Source organism: Barbus barbus, assembly GCF_936440315.1.
Source record: "Barbus barbus genome assembly, chromosome: 14".
Taxonomy (NCBI): Eukaryota; Metazoa; Chordata; class Actinopteri; order Cypriniformes; family Cyprinidae; genus Barbus; species Barbus barbus.
In genome coordinates this window covers 22429531-22453074 of record NC_136742.1, presented here as the reverse complement: position 1 = coordinate 22453074, position 23544 = coordinate 22429531, and the positions used below count along the sequence as shown (strand labels likewise).

The window sequence follows — 23544 nt, the reverse complement described above, 5'->3', positions numbered from 1 at the left end:
GTACCTGCAGTGCACTTGTGGCAAATGTACTTGTACTTGTCACTCAACTTTTGTTCATTACAACAACCAGCAGCTCGCTGTAGATATGTCACAGATCCAGATTCCATGAAAAACAAACCTGTCAGGCCAGCATTGTGGGTCTAAGGTAAACAGTCATCCCTGGTTCATGGCAGACTTTGACAAAGCTTTGCATTTTGGGGAAACGTACAAGACCTTTATTGTTTAAATTTTACTCATGTTGTGAAGACTGAAAAATACCTTGCAGAAATTGTAAAAATGCCATGTTTCTTTCTGAAGGATTTGTCGTAAAGATTCACAAAGGACACTCATTTCCAAACTCAATATTTATATTACAGTTTAGATTTCATATATTATTCAAATGATAACAAAGCAATTAATTTTTTACATATTAGCTTAAAACAATATTGAAATAAGGTTATCTATATTACATTTATTTTATTAAAATAATCCTTATTAGACAGAAAAACATTTCATTCTCTTTAACTACTTTTATACAACACAATATATATACTACCTTTGAAAAGTTTAGTATTGGTAAAAAATAAAATATGTTAATATTCTGAAATATTATTACAGTTTAAAATTATATTTTTCTATTTTAATATATTTTATATGTAATTTTACAAGTGTTTTGCATATTATAGTGGGAATTGTGATAATTTTTTTTAAAGATATTTTGATGAATAAAAAGTATAAAAGAACTAAAAAATATTTTTTGTACATTATTACTGTTCGTAGTGTTTCATCAATATAAAAGTATTCATTTCTTTAAAAAAAAAAATGGACCCAAAACTTTTGAATAGTGGTGTGTATATACATACACATAAAACTATAATTACCTTCTGCACAATGTGAAACTAACTTTAAAATGTACACAAGAAAAACAAAGGGGTGAACAAGTTTTAAATCCTGACCCGACATGGTCATTGAAACTTAAACTACAGCATCTTGTTCCTCAAACGTTTGAACTTGAACTTTTTCTCCATTGTCTTTGGAAGGCTGAACCACGTCCTCGATTTCAATAACCTCTACTACCAGGTCCCGGATCGCCTTCACACAGTCCAGGGGCCTGGGTTCATCCTCTAGGTTTGGTGAAGATTGGGATTCTAAAGCTTTTTCTGAAAGATCCATGATTTGTTTGCCTGTGAACTCTTTGTAGATATCTCCATCCTCTGCATCTTGAATAGATAAACAAACTGCGATCGGATATGTGCTTTCTTCATGTATTAGTGCTTTAATACGGGCTGGATCATTTGGTGAATCTTCTGTCATTTCCTTGCTGTTGTCCTCGATTTCAGCAGTCTCCTCATCAGAGCCAGATGTTTTCATACAGATCGGGTTGATTACTACTGTGGGCTTATTAGCAAAGTCTGAAGAAGTGGCATCACCTCCTGTTGGTAAATTGCTACTACCAGCACTTTCTACAGCTTCTGTTACCTTAATAATGGGAGTGGAACTGACCAAAGCTTCCATGGCATTTGTGGTGAGTTCTGGTTTAGTCTCAGCTGATGTATCCAAGGTTGATGTTTCAGCAGTGACAAATACATCATCACTGCTCTCCTCTGAGAGTGTTTTGTTTTCTCCTTCATCGATTCTTGCCATGATAGGCAGAGCTTGGCTCAGTGCATTGCTTTCTGACGAGTGAACTGTCACAGATTGGTTTGCTGTCAGGCCATTGCCCAGCAGCGGGGAGGGCGGCATGGGTGTGCGCAGTCTCGGGGAGATATCCAAGTGTCCTGGGCTGCTGGGTGCAGATCCTGGGGGTGTGAAGGATAAGCTGGACACACTGAAATTGTATCTACTCTCTGTGAGCAGGTTGAATTTGTTCTTTTTGGCTGCCTCCTTGACCACTGCCAATCAGAAGCACATATCAGATTTGAGAATTATGTTTTAGACAAATCTTAAAGCTAATTATAATAATATATAGTAATAATTTCTAGGGTTCTATGAAATCCGTTTTATTTTTTCCCAAATTCCATTTTAATTTTTCTGGATTCAGTTTGTTTCGGTCCAAGATGGCGCTTTTTCATGGCGACATGGTGTTGCTCTCGTTTTTGGTGTTGCTCGTTTTCATTTTCTAGACTCTGTTTTAATGGTTAAATTCAATTTAATCAAAAAAGCAAGTCTAATTAATTGAAATCGTGAAACTTATCATATTAAACAGCAATTTATTAAAAGTTGAACAAAAATTGCATTTTTAAGGCCCCATGAAATGTTTTATTATTTTTTCTCCAAAGGGCCTTTTTCACACTTCCGCATTCAAAGACCGGACGTTTCAAGTAGTAGTGTAAAAAAACTTCCGCTACAGCCTGAATCAATGGTTGTGCCCATATAACGGGATTGTTGTGACTTATTTATGTAACATTCAACACAGATACTTCTTCTAAAAACACCAAACTCAGTTTACAATCATTAATTGAGTATTGTGAAACCAAGGAAAGTGGTTTCATGATATTCCGATGTATATTTGGTGACTTAAAGGGGAGCACGTGAGCCATGCTGTATGTGTGTGCAATACTTCAGCATCTGTGCAACTTATTTTAGAAAACAATACAAACATATCACATTAAAGAGCATTTAAATTAACCAAATCTTAAAATATTATGACAATGTTTTAGATGATTAAGGTTTGGGGGAAATGTATTGCATTAAAACAAATATGCTTACATATTTCATGCACTTACTTTACGATTCAATCCTCAATAATTACATCAACTTAAAGTTGTAAAATAAATGAGTATTTCCAGCCCATAGAGGATTATTCAAAACTACATTGATCATCTTAAAGTTTACTCCAAAACTCCAAAACCCTTACTCCAAAATCGTTGTTTTGTTTTCTTTGCACAGAAAAAGTGTTCTCGTCACTTCATTAAATTCAGATTGAACCACTGATGGCAGATGGACTATTTTGATGATGTCTTTCATACTTTTCTGGGCCTTGACAGTGTTATTTACTTGGCAGTCAATGTTACAGTCACAAACCTCCCGGGTTTTCATCCAAAATATCTTAAATTGTGTTCTGAAGACGAACAAAGCTTTTACGTGTTTAGAACGACATGGCGGTGATTAATGACATAATTTTCATTTTGGGGTGGAGTATCCCTTTAAGAACGAGTCGTATCCTGCGTGATTTAGTGCAATTGAACAGCATTATACTGTATACAAAAATGGGAGGTTAATCACAATAAATATATTGCAAGAATAAACAAAATAATATAAAATATAAATGTAAATCAGCCCAATTATTGCTCTGGGAGTAATTTGAGTAGCGTGCTGCTACTCATTACTGTCATGACTGGCAACAGCGGCAACGCTGACAATCGCGTGGATAGATAACTTAATGTTAAACATTAAAATGAAGGATGACATATATGGTAGGGCATCAGTAGAATTTCAGTGTGTATATATAATATCAGTATAGTTTTGAATATTGACGTTTATTGCTAAGTCCAACTAAACTAGTTTAATTTTCTTCACAAAACTGGTGTCTGTCCATTGACAATAATGCAGGCAGAAATTCTTTTATAAATATATAGATATTAATTTCTTTAACCCCAAATTTGAATGTTTGTTCTGTCTTTAAAAATATAATTTGGTCAGATATTTTGTTACAATACAAAGACATCTATGTTTATTTCTAAAACATTTTGCGGCCACTTTATGTGAATGTGCTAACATCATACTTGCTCTAAAAATCATACTTTTTGATAACATTAAGTTATCTGATCGACACGATTGTCAGCGTTGCCGCTGTTGCCAGTCATGACAGTAATGAATAGCAGCACGCTACTCAAATTACTCCCAGAGCAATAATTGGGCTGATTTACATTTATTCTTTTATATTATTTTGTTTATTCTTGCAATATATTTTTTGTGAGTAACCTCCCATTTTTGTATACAATATAATGCTGTTCAATTGCACTAAATCATGCAGGATACGACTCGTTCTTAAAGGGATACTATCATACTTTTTATGTTTATTTTACACGCATACTTATTACATTTCAAATTTGCACCTAACATACCTGTACATACTGAATTGTCTATTTTGTATATTGTGTTTGTGCTATTTGGCACATTCTCCATTTTTGTATATTTGTGCATTTATTTTATTTTTATTTATTTTTTTACTATCTGTGTCCTGTTGCTGTCATTCTGTCACACTGTGGAGCTACTGTCACTAAAACAAATTCCTCGTATGTGCAAACATACCTGGCAATAAAGCTAATGCTGATTCTGAAAAATGCATGAATTTATTTTTAATTCAGTGATTTATACCTACTGTAATAATGACCCTAGTATCAATAACATCTTTGCAAAGGCATTGTGTAGAGGTCTTGTTGTGATCATGTGACATACCCATGCTGACGTCTTTTTCCAGGATCTCCTGGATAATGTCCTCATACACGTTTTCCACATTAATGAAGTTTGTATAATCAGAAAATATGTATTGCTCAAATTTGGGTAGTTCCTAAAAGTAAATTTCGAGAAAAGACTCATTTATTAGAAGATATAAACCATCAATGGTAAATATATTAAATCTTTCACTTCTTGTGAAGGTTACTTGGCTGTTTATCTTTCATTATGCAACTAATCTCAAATGTACCTCTTTAAAGGATGGGGCCAGGTGCTTCTTGATGCTGGGTAGAGTGATGTCGATCAAAGCCTCCTGCAAGATCCTCTTCCTCACTGTGCTGCTGTCATAATCAAATTGCTGAAGGACAAAGAAAAATGAAACTAAGCAATCTGACACAGCCATCTGTGTTTGTAAATGAAAAGTTACACGTTTACCTTCAGAACCCTGTTTGAAGCCTTTTGCATAGCCAATGAAAGACTGACCGATGGATCCTCCAGAGCCTTTCGCACAAGCAGCTCAAAGGTGTACTCTGTATTCTCCATCAGCTAAAACAATCACACAACAGACACGTTTTGGATCAGAATCCATCACAGAAAGTTAGAAAATAGTTGGCTTCTTGGTTGTGCAGTTTTGGGTACCTGTTTTAAGTCTATCTGTGTGCTGTCCACCAGACCTTTAATGCAATAGTTGAAGGTTTGCTGTAGCTCTTGGATGTGATCTGCCAGTCCATTCACTTTCTCATAACAGCTCTGGAAATTAGCCTGGCTCATCTTAAACAGAGCCTTCAGTAAGAGAGAAAGAGTATATAGTTCAAGTCATAAGGACTTTTTATGGTGATTAATTGTAAATTTGTTAGTTTTTCTCACCTGTCGGAGCTCCTCCCTTTGCTCAGCGTCCTGGAAGTCCTGACACAGCTGCTCCATCATGCCCTCGCTCAAGTCCCGGGCCTCTGTGAAACCCAGGCTTATGGGTCCCATCACTTCCTCCAAGATGGCTGGCAAGTACGGCTGCACCTGCTCTGTGCAGTATTTCGTTACTGGCTCAGTTACCATGGCTAACCAGGTGGGAAGAGAAAAAATATAGTACTTGGACTCAGATATATGCACATTTTTACAACAGTAACTGGGACCAAAAACACATTAACATTCACTAATGAACATGCAAAAAAAATATTTTGTGAGGTATTTAAAAATATTTACATCAAACACTACCGTTTAAAAGTTTTGGGTTGGTAAGACGTTTTTGAAAAAGTCTCTTATGCTCACCAAGGTTGCATTTAATTGATTACAGTAAAACGGCAATATTGTGAAATATTACAATTTAAAATCACTTTTTTCTATTTTATAATATAATATATAAAATTATATAATTCTAATATATTCTAACTCCAGTCTTCAGTGTCACATGATTGTTCAGAAATCATAGTAATATGCTGATTTGGTGTTAAACATTATTATTCTTAAAAATACAGAAAACAATTGTGCTGCTTAATTTTTTTGTAGAGACTACTTTTTGCAAGTTTTTTTTTTAATAGCATTTATTTGAAATATAAGTGTTTTGTAGCATTATAAATGTCTAATCTCACTTTTAATGCACCCTTGCTGAATAAATGAATTAATTCCTTGAAACTATGTAATAGTAGACATTCGGCTCTTAAAAGCAAGAAACGGGCTTGTTTTTAGTGTGATCAAGTACCTCTGAGTTTGCCCTCCAGGAAAACTCTTGAGCTGGTGATCTGGTCCATATTTGAGCGCATGAGCACGTCCTGTTGTTTCACCATCTCTTGGCACTCCTGCTTCAGCGTTTTCATTCTTTCAAATAGATGCTCTTGCTGCAGGAAATAAGTGGCTTCAACCATCTATAAGACAAATGGCTGGGGTCAATTGTCATTCATTAATAACATTAATCATTCATAAGTGTTCTATTAATCATTCTTTGTTTTTCAGTGATGAATATGTCATATGTAATGTGTTTCTGGTATGTTTCTGGTTCGTTCCACCCTTCAGGAAACGCCATAGGGACATTTCTGGCCTCCCTGGCCTAAAGCTATTTGGGTGTGGGGCATCCTAGATGTACGTCAACATCACACCCCATTTTCAAGTATCAAGGGCAGGTTCTGGAGAAATCCAATGCCATAATAGGAATCCATCTGTAGCAGAAGATCTAAATAGGAAAGAAACATACCGCAAGCCACACTCTCCTCTTGTCTGCCCTCTTGCTCTTCAAACATGGCTCCAATTCTTTCTCTAGAAAGGGCATCAAGTCCTCCATGAACAGATTAGCAAGACCCTAAACACACACACACACAAATAGCTGAACAAACACTGAGAGCAAACTCTTAATTGCTAAACCCCAAAAGGCACCGTTAATGTAACCTTAAACCACAGACTAGACTGAAATGATCTGTTTACCTATAACCACAAATAAATCACTGACCTGCCTTCAGCCATTACTCAAACACAATCCAACTAAAAGAATTTAAATGAACAGAAAATGTGACAACTGGCAACTATACTATTTTATAAAATGTTTACATGTATAAAATGTATATATTAATTTATGTTATATATTTGGTAATATATGAACATTTTTTTTTTACTTTTTACATTACTGCTTTAATTTATATAAGCAATTCAAACAAACAAAAAAATAAGAATGAACTCCCACTGTATGTGTTTATGGTCGTCAAACAGCTTAATTCATTAATATTGATGAATAATATGCTGTGCATTTCAACTATTTTAAGATGGCTTCAAAGGCAACTAATCCATCAGTACGAATGATCAATTCTCTTAACTGTACTGATGTGTACAGTATATACCAGAGAAAATATTCCAGTGTTCATACTTTGAGCTTCAGGACACTTCATGGCACATGATGTACTACCAGCAAGTTATTTAATATGTGTGAGACACACTGACATATGTGATGTATTGATAGTTCATTGTCATGTTGGCTGTAATGGGTGAAACTACAGAGTGAAACTGCCAGTATGCAGCATTACTCAGATTCCACACAGTAATCAGCCCTGATGTAACAGCGTGTGACTTATGGCTTTGGAGAGTGAATACAGATATCTCATGTGGGAGTGTATAATACAACATGAAATAATTTAGGTGTGTTTTTATACTCTATCATTTAGTGAGAAATACATTAAATTCTTCAGGACAAAAACCCAATTATACCAAATATGAAAAGAAAGAGAATGAGCCTGTTTGGTTCTGCCCGTTTAGAAATAACTGTCACATTAAATTACAACACGTCAATTAACAGGATTTTGTTTTAGCACAGTGTTCTACATTTAAACAGCTAGAACATTTCATGTCATACTAGATCCACAAATGATGATAGCTGTGTTGTTTATTGTGAAAGGACACCTACCCGCACATCACTGCCTATGAGCATATCCCATGATTCATACTGGCCTTTCTCCTGCCTATAGAGCTGAATGGCTTTGAGGAAAGCTTTAACCTCACACGTCTTCTTCTTGAGAAAATCTGTTGAATAGACCAAATATTTCTTCACACTACAGCTTTCACTGGGTTACACCTTCCTCCTGTGTTTTCATAATAGTGGAAGTGATACCTTTGTTCTGGTGGCGAACACAGTCAGATAAGAATGAGATGAATTCAACTTGAGAGTTCTCATCTCGGAAACAGAAATAGGAATCCCGTCTGTATGGAAGTCTAAGATAAACTGGGAACTGCCCTGGCATGTCCGCCACAGGGGGTGCGAAATCTTCCTGGACATCTGCAACACAACACACCATGTAATGCATGGATGAATCGTTCCCAATAAGACCATTAGATGCAATGGAAAAAAATAGGGTAATTTTTTAAGTAACATTTATCATTCTATTAGTAATGAATGAGGTTTATAAGACTTAATATTAGGCCGTAATATTATCAATTCAATTGCACTGACTCCATCAGATGAGAAAAAAAAAACTTTGAATAATGACATTAACTTAATTGATACGGAAATCAATAAAGAAAAGATGGTCTTTTAATATAATCCTACAGAGCAGGCCAGTACACTCAACTGGAGTTGTATTAATTTTGTCTGAATAAGTGTGTAAAATTAGCTCACTTAAAATATGTGCATGTACTCTAATTGTACTCACTGTTAGTGCAAGGGCAGCTCTGGTTAATCATTTCCATGTATTTCTCTTCTGTAGTCAGAATGGTGCCTCCTGTAGGCATCAGTCTGTGTTGTGGAGGGGAGCCTTTTAAAAACCTCTGCAGGAAAGCAGGTAAGAGATGATGGGCTAAACGTTATCATCACCTCAGACAGCAAAAGCTCATTGTTAGATGATGGATGATGGCTCACACCTTGTAGCTCTCGTAGCATTCCAGGACGTAATTGACACGGATTACTATATATCTATCCTTCCACTTCCTGCTGCTGTCATCAAAGCATTGCACATTCTCCTCATATAACACTTTTCCAGGCTCCATAGTGACCTGGGTAAATAAATATAATGAGTCGATCTCAGAGGAAGAAATGGTAATTGACTTAATGATACATATGTCTTTGTTTGAAGTTAATCCATAAATGAGATCTAATTCCTACCCGTTGTTTGAGAAGCTGTGTGTGCTCCTGTTTGCGTTGCTCAATTTCATCTCGGATCTGGGACAGGCAAGCCAGAAAATATTGTTTCCTATAAATTGGTGCAAACTCCTTAAATTTTTGGTCCACTTGCCCTGAAAGACAACACAAAACAAAGACAACTTTGTTTCATACATTTAATATGGAGTTACATATTTTTTTATCAATTACATGATATTATTACATGCTACAGCTGGAAGAAACGAAGGAATATAAATCACTGAATATGCGATATTTCAGGTAAAGTTACATTAGCTAGCCTATCATTTCCTTCCACTACTTGTTGCAGTAGCCTATTTATTCATCTTTGTTAATGTTAGGTAATAAAAATGCAACGGTTCATTGTTAGTTTACATTAGCTCAGGACCAGGTCCATTAAATAATGTTAACAGATACAACTTTTGGTTTTAATGTAGCCTATATTAATAGATGTTGATATTATCATTATAGAAGATGAATAAATGAAAAGAATTGTTATTTCCCATTAACTAATGTTAATGGAACCTTATTGTTATTATCTATTATTATCTATTCATGAGATAATCAACAACTTTAAAAAGCACAATTTTAATTTCTAATTAGCACAATTCAGTCCAGTGTATAAAAACAGCATACAGCACAGCGGGCACAAATCAAAAATAAGAGGAAAGGAAAACTGATTGCCAAAAATAACATCTGATACAAAATAGGTACAGTCCAGAGGTGAGTGGAGAGGAAATTCACAGCAGATTGTCTAAATGAGCTGTACATCTGAGGCTCAAAAGACCTCTCAAAGGAACATTGTGTATTTCCCAGTACCACATACAAAATTAGCTAAACAATACAGCAGTGAACTAAAGATATTAATGTGTGTTTACAACCAATCAGACTACTTCCTCCCTGCCTGAACATTTCAACACTCTTGTCAGTGTTATATAACTATATAATCTTTATTCTAAAATGGAAAGTTCCAGTTCTGGGCGCCGATTGGTCAATAGACCATATACATTGTTACATAAAATGAAAATTAATATTAAAATGATTTAAAAACCAATAAACAAATAAATAAATAAATGCAAGTTTACAGCATGAAAACCAACATATTTATCACTCTTATGTGACTCACTTGCCCCCCCAAAAACTTTTTTTTTTTTTTTTATGAAGAACAAAAATAATACTTATTATTTACTTAAACTATTAAAGGGGTCATATGATGCGATTTCAAGTTTCCCCTTCTGAAAAAGCGCAATCTTGATAACACCATATTGAGCAACTATAGAGCAATATCAAATCTTCCTTTCATAAATAAGATTATTGAAAAGGTAGTTTTTAATCAGCTGAACAACTTCTTAAACTCAAATGGATACCTGGACAATTTTCAATCTGGTTTCCGAGCGCATCACAGCACAGAGACTGCACTCATTAAGATAATAAATGATATTCGCTTTAATTCTGATTCTGGCAAAAATATCAGTGCTGGTACTACTAGATCTTAGCGCTGCGTTTGACACTGTCGATCATAACATACTTCTAGAGAGACTGGAAAACTGGGTCAGGCTTTCTGGGATGGCACTCAAATGGTTCAGTTCATACTTAGAAGGGAGAGGTTATTATGTGAGTATAGGAGAGCATAAGTCTAAGTGGACGGTCATGACATGCGGAGTCCCACAAGGCTCAATTCTTGCACCACTCTTGTTTAGCTTGTATATGCTCCCACTAAGTCAAATAATGAGGAAGAACCAAATTGCCTATCACAGCTATGCTGATGATACCCAGATTTACCTAGCCTTATCTCCAAATGACTATAGTCCCATTGACTCCCTCTGCCAATGCATTGATTATTAACAGTTGGATGTGCCAAAACTTTCTTCAGTTAAACAAGGAGAAAACTGAAGTCATTGCATTTGGAAACAAAGATGAAGTTCTCAAGGTGAATGCATACCTTGACTCTAGGGATCAAACAACTAAAAATCAAGTCAAAAATCTTGGGGTGATTCTGGAGACAGACCTGGTTAGGAACTGTCTGTAAGCAGAGGGAGTGCTGGAGGGGGAGAGCGATGGACTCACTCAGACGTGAGTGAGGGACACCAGCAGAAGAAAACTGGTGTCATAATTAAGGTACACCTGTAAGTGTAAAGGTGTACTAGTGCACATCTATTGTGCACTAGTACACCTTTACTTTCTCTCATAGATTGAGAGATGTGCACAGTCCGGGGGGGGGGGGGGGGGGGGGGATGCCTTAGAGAATGCAAAATGCATTCTCTAAGGCACTAAGAGCCATAGAGGCAAATAGTGCATTTGAAGGTATAGGAAATACCAAGAAAATGTGAGAAGCTAGAAGGAAGGTTCTAGTTGTAAATCGCTCTACCAACTCTAAAGTCCTACCATTACAGACAGGGGTACGCCCCGAGTTTTAGCGAATAGGTCAGATATGATGGTCAAAGTAAGTAGGGCATGAAGTAGTGGAATAGTTAGGGGTTTTGGAAGTTTTTTTGTTTGTTTTTTCACTTAGTGCGGAAGAGTTTGAACAAAGCTTGAGAATATTTGTTTTTAAATTTCTTGTTTTTATTATTATTATTATTATTACTATGAATATTTTTTTTAATTCCTTATTTTTATTGTTGTGATCAATAGTATTATTATTATTTATGACTATTTTACTTTCTTTCATGTAAAGCACTTTGAATTACCACTGTGTATGAAATGTGCTATATAAATAAACTTGCCTTGCCTAATGCCGCTCAAATGTTCACGCAAAGAAAGAAGGCATGGTTTCTGTAACCGCAGTAGTGTTGATGCAGCCATGTCAGGGAGACGCTGTGTGTTTCTAGGCGAAAGCAAAAGCACTTTATTTGGCCTTCCGAAAGTAGATGCATTTAGGAATCATTAAGATTACTTACTACAGAACAGCAACACATTTTATGGACGACCGTTTCGTGAACCTAGGAGAGGAGGTAATTCTGACTTTACTATGACAATCTGGCGCTTCGGAATCAGCGACTGTAAGTATGTTTTGTTATTAGTTTAAGTATTTGCTATTGACTGTTCAAATGCAGAGTTTTGCGTGTCGTGTGTGTGTGTGTGTGTGTGAGAGAGAGAGAGACAGGGTCACATCACAGCAAGTATATATCGCTGCAGCCCGGAGACCTCCAAGTGGGATTGACTTATGCCGCATGTAGGTTGGGACAGCTCCAAGAGGGAGGGTAGGATTAGGGTTGGGTTTAGTGTAGGGAATACTAACAAGGTCCAACCCATTTGGAGCTGACCCGCCCATTTGGAGCTGGCTTTGACCTCCGTTTAGACCTATCTTCATCACAGTGGAGTCAGCTGTCTTAAACGTGGCTTGTGTGCAAACACATACGAGCATCATCACTGTCTGTCACACGACTCTGTTCCCCTCTCGGGCTTTAACTGATAGTAAAACGAAGGACATCATTAACTGTCTTTACATTTATTTTGAAAGATGAAGCTCGCGATTATGGAAAGGGGCGTTACATTTCCGACGAATGCTTGCGGTGTTCGGCCAATCACAATGCACTACAAAATAATGATCTTTAAAAAAGCATCATATGACCCCTTTAATACTACTTGTAAAGAATATTTGTGTCTTTTATATTTTATTAAGTAATAAGGCACTTTACTCATGGCAGAAGGCTGCACATCATGACAAACATTTGACTATATTTGTAAAACAGCACAACCGCAACTGTTTATATACTGTTTTCAGAAATAAAGAAATATATTTTGACAATCTTGAGTGAGAAGAATTAAGAGCATTTGCCTTGATATAAAAATTTTGCAGTGATAATATAGTAGTATGCGTAATCGTTTTGCTGGAACTGATTGAACTTTTGATGTAACACCCAAACCAGAATGTTCACTCTGAGAGGGTGTTCCTACTTTCTTAAATTCCTTGTGTTCATTTTTTTACATTTTCAGATTCTTGCATTATGTAACATGCAACTAAATTTAGAAGACAGCTGAGAGCTATATGGCATGCACTTCCAACATATTTCACAATGGAGTGAAAGTACTGTAACGAGCTGCTCTTTATTTTCTCTCTCTTTTCAGTGTACATCTCTTCATGCAGTCTTCCTTGATCTATTGTTTTATTCTTTAGAGAGATTCATTGTTTTGGAAGGAACTGTGGCTTGAGATGTCTTGAATTCTTGAGCTCTGACATGTAAGATGCTTTGCCTACCATAGACGCTATGACACGGCATGACCTGCAAAGCCAGTTCTGTATGAACATACACCTCAACACAGACATCGTTACAGTTCAACAAGAGTACAAGGTTGACAGGGGAATGTTCCTAAACACCTGTACATGTGTTTGTTAGAGGCTTTTTGTAAACATCCTTGGCAATGAGCAGCTGTTGACCACACACTCTCTTTTCACCCTCTTAGGTGTGAAAGCACAGTATTTGAGTTTACTGATGGCTCATTCACAGGAAGTGGTCACATTTGTGTTCCCATAGCATAATTAACAGGATACAAAATATTAAGTCACGTAATTGATTGATTTACCCGTTTTGTGAGATGGAAAAGCATCACCATTAAATCTAATTTTACAAAAAAAATATATTTTATTGAAATTAATCATTTCAGGGAGTGAAAAAATGCAGAATCTGTCTTTGATACTCCAATACAGTTATGCAGCAACAATAGGATTTTTTTAAAAACTGATATTTGATGGAGCGATAAGTAATACAGTTGTCCACGTTTAGACAAAGTCTCTCGTAGAGTCTTTATCAGATATTTATTATGGTTTTACTTATATTACCTCATCAAAAAAAAAAAAAGTTTTCTCTGTGTATGTTTGTGGAACAATATCCACAATATGCACATTGTCTGACAATATTTGCTAGTTTAGGCTATTGTTGGGCATTTTTGCACCAAATTTGAAATGTAACATAGGTTAATATAAATTCGATTCTATTCTATATTAAAAATCCTATAACACAACTGGTAGAGTGTAGCACATGGAACAAAGTTCAGTTACCTGGAAATGCGCAGACTGGCAAAATATATACACTAGCTTGAATTCGCTGTAATTTGCATGTCAAATGCATAGATATAAAAATACAATTGATTATTAAACTTCACTAAAAAATGTTAAGGCTTTTACATAAGGAAACGCACATCAAAATTACTAGTACTTTGCAAGTTTGTAACCACTTATTCAGGTAATAGTTTCAAAATCAGCCAATGAAAAACCTATATTTGTTGACCATTTATAATATTTGGGGGACATGCCCTTTTAGCAGTTACAATTTTTGGGTGTTGAAAGTTTAGCAGTAATATTTTCAAACAAAATGATCACTAAACATTTCAGGCACAAATGGCCCTGTTTCCTGAGAATGAGCCTTTCATTAAAAATCAAACTAAGTTTTGAGAATGAATGGAAAAATATCTGAAATGTAGACACACACCACAAAACCTCCACCCATATCGTTTCAATGGCCAGAAGAAGAAAACAAACAGGTTTCTGCCTCTCACTTTTCAGCTGTGCAGTTATCTACAAGGCATTTACAAGTCCAAATTCAACATGAATGTTTTTCTACTAGAGAGGCCATGCAGTGTAGGACAATAGAAAACATCTCATGCATTTCAATAACATCCACCCTCTTTCTCTGCCCATATCATTGCAGTATAGGGAAACGTTTTGAACAACCTATCATTATTACCTATGTAGAGGCATCAGGAAATAAATCATTAATGTACAAAAACCTTTTACTGCTATTTCCACACTAAAACTCTTTTAAAGTACATTCCAAAACCATTTGATGACTTTAAATGGCCTACAGCACATACCTTTTATGTAGTTGGATTTGTTTTCATCCAGTAAACTGGATGATGCTCCCATACTGCTCTTAGTTCAGATGAGCTTTCCTCTGCTCTGGTGAAGATGATTCTGTGTCACTGTATTCACTACTGAGGGAGAATCTGAAAGCAGGTGTTATATTTCAGGACGGTGGGAGGGGCTTGAATGAAACAGTCACATTCAAGGGCCAAACCTAAAGAGCTGCCTAACCAGACAGCCTGTGATGCCCAAAATGCTTTCTAGGGAGCTCACTAAGTTTAGACATAGATCCTTTGATTTCATGAAAACAATATGCTATGTGATATGTGCTTTATACATCAGTATTGTTTGTGAATATGCAAAAGCATCTGAGCTGTGATCAAAGCTGTCAGGTTATAATTAAGTTATCATCCAAGGTATTTAAAAAAAAAAAAAAAAATCATGGTATGTTTTGTTACAGTCTTGTTTGTGAAATACAATATACCTGTGACATACTACTAGACAGACTTGATCCCATTAAGGACTATTACCACAGCTTCTATTCAAATTAACATACCAGTAATTTCAGGGAGGTCTATACATTGTACTATGCAAAATGAAACTGGTGTGGCACTAATTTACATTTAAAGACATTTTTACAGGACAGTAAATTCCAGCTGATGAATCACATAAAACCGGTGAACAAATCCAAGTCTTTTTTTCACCCCAAATATGAAAGGAATTTAAAAAAAATAAAAAAATGAATTAAGCCCATTTTTCCATCTGTTTTTGCATTTTCATTACAATAAAGCATGTCTCCCTAAATTCTATTTTTTTTAATCAAATTTTATAACAATAAAAACTTAATGCAAAGAGAGTGCATTACGGTAATGAGGAAAATGTGCTTAATTTCTGTGAAAATTACAAGATAATGTACATTCCAAAAAGTGTATTTATTAATGGTCTTAAACGTATGCTCAATTTTCTGTTGTTTTTAAAGTAAAATGTGGCCTGGAAATTTTATTTATTGTTTGTTTGTTTGTGTTCTCAATGTGTATGTTCTCATAAGAAAGATACAGTATATGGTGTGAAATATTTTATTGATGTTGTAGCAATCAGGTAAGATATTGAAGCAAAAATGAAGTGGAATAGAAAATATGAAGGATGGTCAATATAATCCTTTGGCAGGCTCTTTATAAATATTTTTAGAGATTAAAAATTTAAAAGCCAAACAATAACTGTAAAATACTGCATCATTGTCAGCACAGAATGATTAATCAAATACTGTAAGCCCGTAATGGGTCAAAGCCTCAGTGCAATCCACAAAAAACATCAGCAAAACTGGAACAATCCTTTTCATTCAGATGAAACTCTTGTTTTTTTTTATCCACAAGTTGTCATAGAAAGAAGCTTCATAAAATAAACAGAAAAATTCATCAATGAAAACAGCCAAAGAAAAATCAGACCTTTGTGCATTCCAAGCTCTCAAATGCATGTCCACATACACAAAATCAAAACACTGGTTTGGTTTCATGAATGTGTGAAATCAGAGAGTTTGACGTCGGTCTGAGCCGACAGCGTTGCTCTGAGGGGTCGACGAGTATGTAGGCACGCTGTATTTCGTGAGCACTTCTTTAAACTGTGTCAGGGTAGCATCAGTCCGCACGCCTGTTGGGTCAAAGTGTGTGCGACTCACTCTAAACCCGGCCTCTGTGAGATACTGCAGGAACTTATTCAGTCTGAAAGAAGAATAGAGTTTAGTATCAGCATTCTGCTTGCATTATGTCACTTGTATTATTGTACATCAGTATATGACACTGTATAGACAGGTTTGTGCTGACTAACTTGGGCATGTTCATGCCACGGATGCTGTGCCGATGGATGCTGTAGTAGAATGCTGGATGCTCTAAAGATGCATCAGCTTTCATTTTCTTCAGCACATTCCCAGAGTCCTCCCCTTTGGTTTTTCTTTTCCCTGAATACAAAAAGTAAAAGATGATGCACCATACTTTTTATACAATCTATCCATTTCAACTTTTATGTCACCACAAACCCCACTTGAAGGCATAGTCCACCCAAGCATGTTTGAGCTTAGATTTACCATGTTTGATGAGCTCTATTAGGGCCGGCCCAAGCCTTTATGGGGCCTTAAGCAGAATTTTATTGGGGGCCCCTTTTTGCTGCCAATACAACTGATTGTCAATGCTTGATTATTCGCACCGTATAAATCTAACACACCAATTATCAATTTTATTTGCTGTAGCTGTGTTGCTTGCATCATACCAATGTCTTCCTGGGATGTTTTTACCCTTCTGTTATTTTTAATTGTAACAGTAGCAAACCCTCAAAGAGTAGTCAGGTGTTAATTTGCACTTTTAACATTTGAAGTCATTGGCCCGGTTTCACAGACAGGGCTTAGACTAAACCAGGATTAGGCCATAGTTCAATTAGGAAATTTAAGTGATTTTTATAAACATGCTTAGGAAGAAACGTTGCTGGTATGCATCTTGTGACAAAACAAAGAACCTGATATATTTTAAGATCAGTCAGTGCATGTTTCTTTCAGTTAAAACAGCTCAGACTTTTATGCATTTACAGAACAGAATGTTATTTTAACAACATGCATTATTAAACACAGCAGCTAGCCATCTGTATTTAAAACAACAACTCTTTATCTATAACAAGCTAATTGAGGCATAATTATATTGGAATATAGCAAAGACCCCAAAGGTAGGCTAATGTAAATAATGTTAAGCTGTTATTATCAGTACCAAGTTTATGAAACAGAAACTTATTTTTATTACTAAAATATATACCCAGAGAAAGACGCGCTCAGTGCTTAATATCACAACTGTTCAGTGTTTTCAACCACATAAATTTAATTTTAGGTCTAAGACATTTATAGTTTGTTAAATACACACCCATTTCTATGGAAAGTGGCAATAATCCTTTCAATTAAAATTTGACGTGTTTTATTCCTATCAAATACACATTGTGTAGGTAGTTTACTCTGTTTTTCTCCCAGTTCACTGGCCACTTTCATGTATTTTGAGATAAATTAGTTAATAGTTAATAGTTAAATTAGGTGTAAATCAACAGATCCACACAATAAATGGCTGCCCACTGCTCCTGATGTGTGTTCATGGTGTGTGTGTGTTCACTGTTGTGTGTGTGTTCACTGCTGTGTGTGTGCACTTTGGATGGGTTAAATGCAGAGCACGAATTCAGAGTATGGGTCACCAGACTTGGCTGTATGTCACGTCACTTTCACCTTCAATAGCGTCCAGCACACATTATTAGCCTAGATCAACATGGTCATTAAGGTTGTTTAAACGACAAAACTAATTAATTTACACATATTTGACAATCATAATAGGCTATATCAAATAATTTATGATATAATTAACAAGTTTGTGGATATTTTACATAAAAAAGGAAAAATTCAATAAAAGAGATACATCTGTCATACAGCGCTATTGTGCCTACATGACATTTCGCTAAGGAAATAATAAGATGATACAGATTATCTAATTATTTAACATTGCGTTTTTGTATCATCACAAAATCAAGCTGTCATTTCATGTACTCTTGGGGCCCCCTTGTAGTCACAGGGGCCCTAAGCAGCCGCTTAGTTTGCTTATGCCTCGGTGCTATATATGTGCGCTGATCAGTGTTAAAAGACTACATTTAAAATATTTTGATGCTTTGAAAAATGGACTTGAAATGTTTCAAAGATAATCATAAACCTTATGGGTTTGGAACGACATGAGGGTGAGTAAATGATGACAGATGTTTAATTTTTGGGTGACTATGCCTTTAATCTGGGATAAAGATGAACAATTAAATCCCAAAGAGTAGGGAGGAGAACAGCAGATAAAACAAATTGATAAAGCAACAAATACCTGCTTGGTCAGAAGTATCTGCCTCTTCAACCTTCTGTAAAGTTTTAATGACCACACCACACTCCACTAAAAACAAAGATGCATCAAAATTATTTAAAAAATCCCCATTGCTCAAAAAGCTGATTCAGTGCTTGCACACCCAAACACACCTTGGTTGGAGAGGGCAGAGTATCCTGGGACAGGGAAAGGCTTGAGAGTGGTGCAGTCAGCTTCACAGATGAGAGTCTTCACCAGAGGCTGGATGTCTTCCATATTATGCTGCACTGCTGCCACCAACATCCGCCTCAGAAATCCAGTGTTAAACAAAGGACCAGCCCTGATGGTTAAAGCAACAAAGACAAAGGGGGAAAATAAGAAAATTTAAGAGCGATTAGTGATGGAATTATGCATCATCAAGTGTTTTTACGTACAAATGACGACATCTCACCAAAGTGGTCCAAGCTCTACTGCAGTTTTTCCTGGCATACTCCCATGGCACTGGCAAGGCAGCTGTCTGTACAGGTTTTCTGTTAATACCATAAGTAGAAATGTGATTATTTATGCTTAGACTACTTTTATCTGCATTACGCATTTGGCAACTTTACATTTAATCAGTTCAAGCATTCCTTGGGAATCAAACCTTGACATTACTGGCTCAACTGTTTGGGCTACAGGAAGTCTATCAGGATGCTGCTATTTGTTTGTTCAAATGCCTTGTCACCTTCCACCATGCTTCCTGGTTTGAGGAACACCCTTTCTTCACACCACTGGCAGTGCAACAGCTGCCGCAGTTTCTTCGCCGACTCATCTGCCTGGGTGGGCCCTCTGAGAACTCGCACCACCACGAGGACAAAGTGTTCAAGAGCCACGGCCAACAGCACCTCAATCCCTTTGTTGCAGCGTGCGGCTGCCCTGCAAGTACATGCATTAACAAGAAACTTTGCAAACTGTCAAATAATATACATTTTGTATTTAGAGTTCATTTGAGGAAGTGCCCACCTGGCCACAGATGCCAATACCATACGTGCAGCGAGTTCCCTGTAATACTCGGTTCGGACGATCTGGCAGCCGTAATGTCGAATCGTCACATTCAGGGATTTGGAGTAAAGCGAACCAGTGTCTGTTGACGTCATTGAGACTATGCCCATGTTCCGAACATTACGAAAAGCTGCATCCAGATAGTTCACAGCCGTTCCAAATGGGTCGAGGTGTCTGATTTAAAGACAAGAATGTGGTGAGATTTGATATTTGCAATAAATAATCATTGGTACAATGTTTTTAGTCATTATTTTTCAGTCTCTTACTCACATGTAGTCAAAGGGTCTCAGGTGCATGATGACATTGGCATCCATCTTCACCACCTCTACTGAAGCAATGGGAGACTCTGCGTCTCCCACTCCATCTAGCTGCCGGGCCGTGCGATTCCCCTCTACTCGGATGTGGTTCAGGTGACAATTCTCCTTAATCATCTTAACGCAAGCTTCGTTTATGTCGTTTATAGTAACCTTTACAGAGTTACGCAGATGCTTTGCCCACTGCAAACCCATGATGCCTACAAAAGGGATCAATATGTTATGCAAACCTATGCATCAATATGCTTTGTTATACTTTAAATTCTATTCAACAATTTAGAGCAAAACCTGTGCATCGATATTATCATTAAGTGCTATTAACTTGTCTTTTTGTACAGTAGATTCCCTACCAGTGGCTCCAAAGGCATCGAGACATTCGAGTGGATTCCTCTCCTCGGCAAGAACGGCGAGAGAGCAGAACACCAGCTGCCTACAACAGTTGCATAGAGATAGAGACTTAATTATAGGTTTTTCAACAAGATGTCTATGACCCACAATTTTTAAATATTTTCTAATTATTTTTCTTTCTAAATTGTATATTATTATGAAAACAAAAACTATATTAAATATTATTTGACTGATTTGTATTAAAATATGTATTAAATCATTATTATTATTTAATATTTTAATAAGCAACCTTCAACAAAAGTTACATTTAAGCTGCTAAGCAACAAATAAATATTAAATTATGACGGGACAATGTACACATTGTACAATCTGATGAGTAATTTTGCAGGGGAAAAAAACAATTCTCAAACCTGTTTGTCTTCATCTTGCGGTTGAAGTAGGTGTCTGTCTTCTGGGGAGTGGTGTGGTTGGGCAGGAGCTGGACATTGGTGCCCAACTCTTTCATGATCTCATAGGCCTGTCCACCTGGCACTGAGGAAGACGTTGAAAATCAAAACGGACAAATTATTTCCAATTATCACTGCTAAATGTGTATGCACATATTGTGATAAATAAAACGTTTTATTGTTACAGATGCCTCCTGTGAGACTTTAAACTGCAAACCAAAGGCCTAATCATGAACAATCTTCTACAATATGTTACTCTCAAAGACATTGATCCTGCGATTGTGTGAGTCCCTCAAGATTTAGGTTAGATTTGACTATTCTTAACCTACCTGAATACACAGGGTTTAAATTGCAAGAATAAAAGACACACCGCAAAAAAAAAACTTGAATGGAACTATACAAAAACAATTCCAACATCTACATTATTCCACATGAACAAATTGGCATCTAGTTCAGGCGGTTCTCTTTTAATGGCAATTGTCTCACTCTCTGCTGCGCTGTCAGCACAAATGCACAATTATCTTTCATGTCAGTAAAGCACATCAAATGAGGAAGCATCTTCACTTTAGAAGATGTCACTCTGTCAACATCAACAAAGTAAAGCCTCACCAGGGTCTTCAACGGGGACATCTGAGCTGCCTGAATAGCTGGCTTCTGTCTCACCCTTGTTGATGTGGCGTTTGAGATGACTGATCATGTCTGTCTTGCGAGCAATAGTGACAGAGCAAACCACACAGTGGTAGTGAGCCACCAGTCTGCCTTGAGCCTGGAGATGAGAGAAAAACATACACTAATAGATCCATTCCAGAGGATTAATATGCACATGAAGAAAATCTTCACAACCCTGATCATACCTGGTCAGAGCCTAGACTGGACTTGAGTTGTCGGCAAGGTAGATGACAAATGCACATCCTTTGGCCTGTAAGAGGGGAAACAAAGTTAACTTTCCCCAAGCAAAATGTTCACATGTGTATTAGCTGATACCTCAGGCAACAGCTTTAAAATGTTTGTTGGAAAAGACAGAGGCGCTAAAGGGAACCTAAAGACTATACACCTTCAAATTCTACATAAACTTTCCAGTGCAGGTTCTGCAGATGCCGTCTGAGCTTATGACTGTAACAGGCCTTGAATTTCTCTTCTGGACACAATGGACAAGACTTCCTTCCGGCTGTTGAAATCAGTGAACATATTTGTTAGCTTCCGATCCAAGTGGTCTGCTGGTGGTTTTAATAAACACACAGAATAAACAGATACTCTGGTTTCTGTACCTCCATTTAAATCCACAAGCCCTTCGAGCCCTTCCAGTGTAGTTTGGATAGACACATGCCTCTCTGAAACAGAGATGGACAGTTTCAATGATTTAACCATGCTCAGAGACATTATGCCTGGAGAGTGTAATAAGTTTCATAGGGAGTCAATACTGTAAAATATTTACCTGACACAGCATTGGAGGATGTTTGTTCATTTTTGTCCTCCATTTTCACTGGATTAGTTGAGGCTTCATGAAGAGGCATTTGCCCACATGCCTCAGATTCTGCAAGTATTTTATTAGTATCACTCTCCGTATCTGTTAAGACAGACAGAAATTCCCATTTCAGAAAAATAATAGTTGAGACAAACCAGTTTTCCTTTTGCATTAAAAAATATTTAATCCATTAAAAAATAAAATAAATAATTTGGATACTTTCATGTCCCAAGTTTTTGTTATTTATTTTTATTATTATTATTAAAACAAACAAAGCCACGTTAAAATTGCCTCGGTGTCACATCTTATTTTTTTAAATGACTCAAGACTCAGAATTTCAACAGTAAAATAAGAAATCCCATCTTAAAAATATAGCACATTAAAAACTATGATATTTTAAACGGAGTGAAATAATAATTTTAGTATTTATTGTGTGAACAATGTGGAATGGTTAGATGTGGTCACATATTACAGTAAATCATAATTATTGCATACATTGTTATAAGGTACAAGCCATACTTGTTAGATATAAAAAAAATCAAAATGTTGACATAAAAAGTCGATTTTTTATTCTCACGTTTTTATTACTCATCTAATTTCGACTTTTAAGAAATGGGATAACTTCCGTTAAAGACATTTTATTCAAATTGATTATGTTTGGTCGGAAAAATTACAAAAAAAAGCGACGTATGATGGATCTTAACACAAACTGCAATGAAAAAAACTATGCAAATTCAACAACTATACTGGAGCGCCCTCGTATGTTGGCCAAAGCACATTTCCATGGAGTAACCAATCCCGCTTTCCGAGGCTGATGTTTCCAAGCAGAACGGCCCTAGTGCGGAGCTCCGCGACAAGACCATTGCTACATACACAATACTGTTATTTACAGCTTATTGTTAATCTCAGAAAATGCATCGATTGATTTAGTGTTTGTAATCTATCTACATGTCAGTTCTTTGTCAATATGCGCTGAGATACAGAGACGTTTTGAACATTTACATTATTAAAACCTAGGTCCTATGGTGGAGCTCCGTGAGGAGGCCTATATTTACTTCAGCAGTTTTGAAGTCGTATTAAAAATAAATTGCATACAAATACAAAATTCCTAAATTCGGAGTGTTATTTAAGGAACCTACAAAATACCTCGGAATGATTTTATCATTATTAATTCGAATTATTTTGCCTTTTATATTGGCGTCCTCCTGGTGAAGTTGCTCAGCGTCCTCTTCTCTGAGCTCCGCCATTTTCCCAAAATAGCGTACGTAGAATCCGTACGCATTGAGCGTTGTGGGCGCGCGCCAA

General features: G+C 36.4%; 2 protein-coding genes across 5 annotated transcripts; both read right to left on the bottom strand.

Annotated features, from left to right (window-relative positions):
- Positions 1 to 631: 631 nt before the first annotated feature.
- On the bottom strand, positions 632 to 14901 carry LOC306879792 (protein Niban 1-like). The gene is made up of 14 exons (XM_079432981.1): positions 14780 to 14901; positions 8951 to 9081; positions 8710 to 8841; positions 8502 to 8616; positions 7964 to 8128; positions 7760 to 7875; positions 6563 to 6667; positions 6074 to 6236; positions 5245 to 5432; positions 5017 to 5160; positions 4813 to 4923; positions 4628 to 4735; positions 4381 to 4492; positions 632 to 1871 (listed from the first exon to the last, which is right to left on the bottom strand). Exons 1-14 carry the CDS (start codon positions 14829 to 14831, stop codon positions 955 to 957), a joined length of 2559 nt encoding a protein of 852 aa, XP_079289107.1. The 5' UTR covers positions 14832 to 14901; the 3' UTR covers positions 632 to 954.
- Positions 14902 to 15828: 927 nt separating this feature from the next.
- Positions 15829 to 23498, bottom strand: LOC306880112 (TRMT1-like protein). Of its 4 annotated transcripts, none has more exons than XM_079433423.1 (16): positions 23426 to 23498; positions 22210 to 22341; positions 22043 to 22105; positions 21829 to 21942; positions 21629 to 21693; positions 21384 to 21540; positions 20739 to 20853; positions 20331 to 20410; positions 19937 to 20180; positions 19628 to 19840; positions 19350 to 19540; positions 19077 to 19155; positions 18799 to 18965; positions 18650 to 18715; positions 16593 to 16722; positions 15829 to 16486 (listed from the first exon to the last, which is right to left on the bottom strand). In XM_079433423.1, the coding sequence occupies exons 1-16, from the start codon at positions 23484 to 23486 to the stop codon at positions 16294 to 16296; spliced, it is 2070 nt and encodes a 689-aa protein (XP_079289549.1). In that variant the 5' UTR covers positions 23487 to 23498; the 3' UTR covers positions 15829 to 16293. The 4 variants fall into 4 exon arrangements, with proteins under 4 accessions (XP_079289549.1, XP_079289548.1, XP_079289550.1 ...); XM_079433422.1 differs by having other exon boundaries at positions 15830 to 16486; positions 20739 to 20859; XM_079433424.1 differs by having other exon boundaries at positions 15830 to 16486; positions 20739 to 20859; positions 23386 to 23492.
- Between the last annotated feature and the right edge of the window lie 46 nt (positions 23499 to 23544).

What these genes read in the sequence shown, in the direction of transcription:
- LOC306879792 (XM_079432981.1), bottom strand. Translation starts at nt 14,831, where the DNA reads ATGGGAGCATCATCCAGTTTACTGGATGAAAACAAATCCAACTACATA. An exon ending in AATGCTACGAGAGCTACAAG is followed by an intron (nt 8,617 to 8,709) that starts GTGTGAGCCATC and finishes GCTTTCCTGCAG; the next exon opens with AGGTTTTTAAAAGGCTCCCC. An exon ending in CACAGATAGACTTAAAACAG is followed by an intron (nt 4,924 to 5,016) that starts GTACCCAAAACT and finishes TGATTGTTTTAG; the next exon opens with CTGATGGAGAATACAGAGTA.
- LOC306880112 (XM_079433422.1), bottom strand. Translation starts at nt 23,486, where the DNA reads ATGGCGGAGCTCAGAGAAGAGGACGCTGAGCAACTTCACCAGGAGGAC. An exon ending in GCTTGTGGATTTAAATGGAG is followed by an intron (nt 21,943 to 22,042) that starts GTACAGAAACCA and finishes TGATTTCAACAG; the next exon opens with CCGGAAGGAAGTCTTGTCCA. An exon ending in AGATACTTCTGACCAAGCAG is followed by an intron (nt 16,723 to 18,649) that starts GTATTTGTTGCT and finishes TTTTGTATTCAG; the next exon opens with GGAAAAGAAAAACCAAAGGG.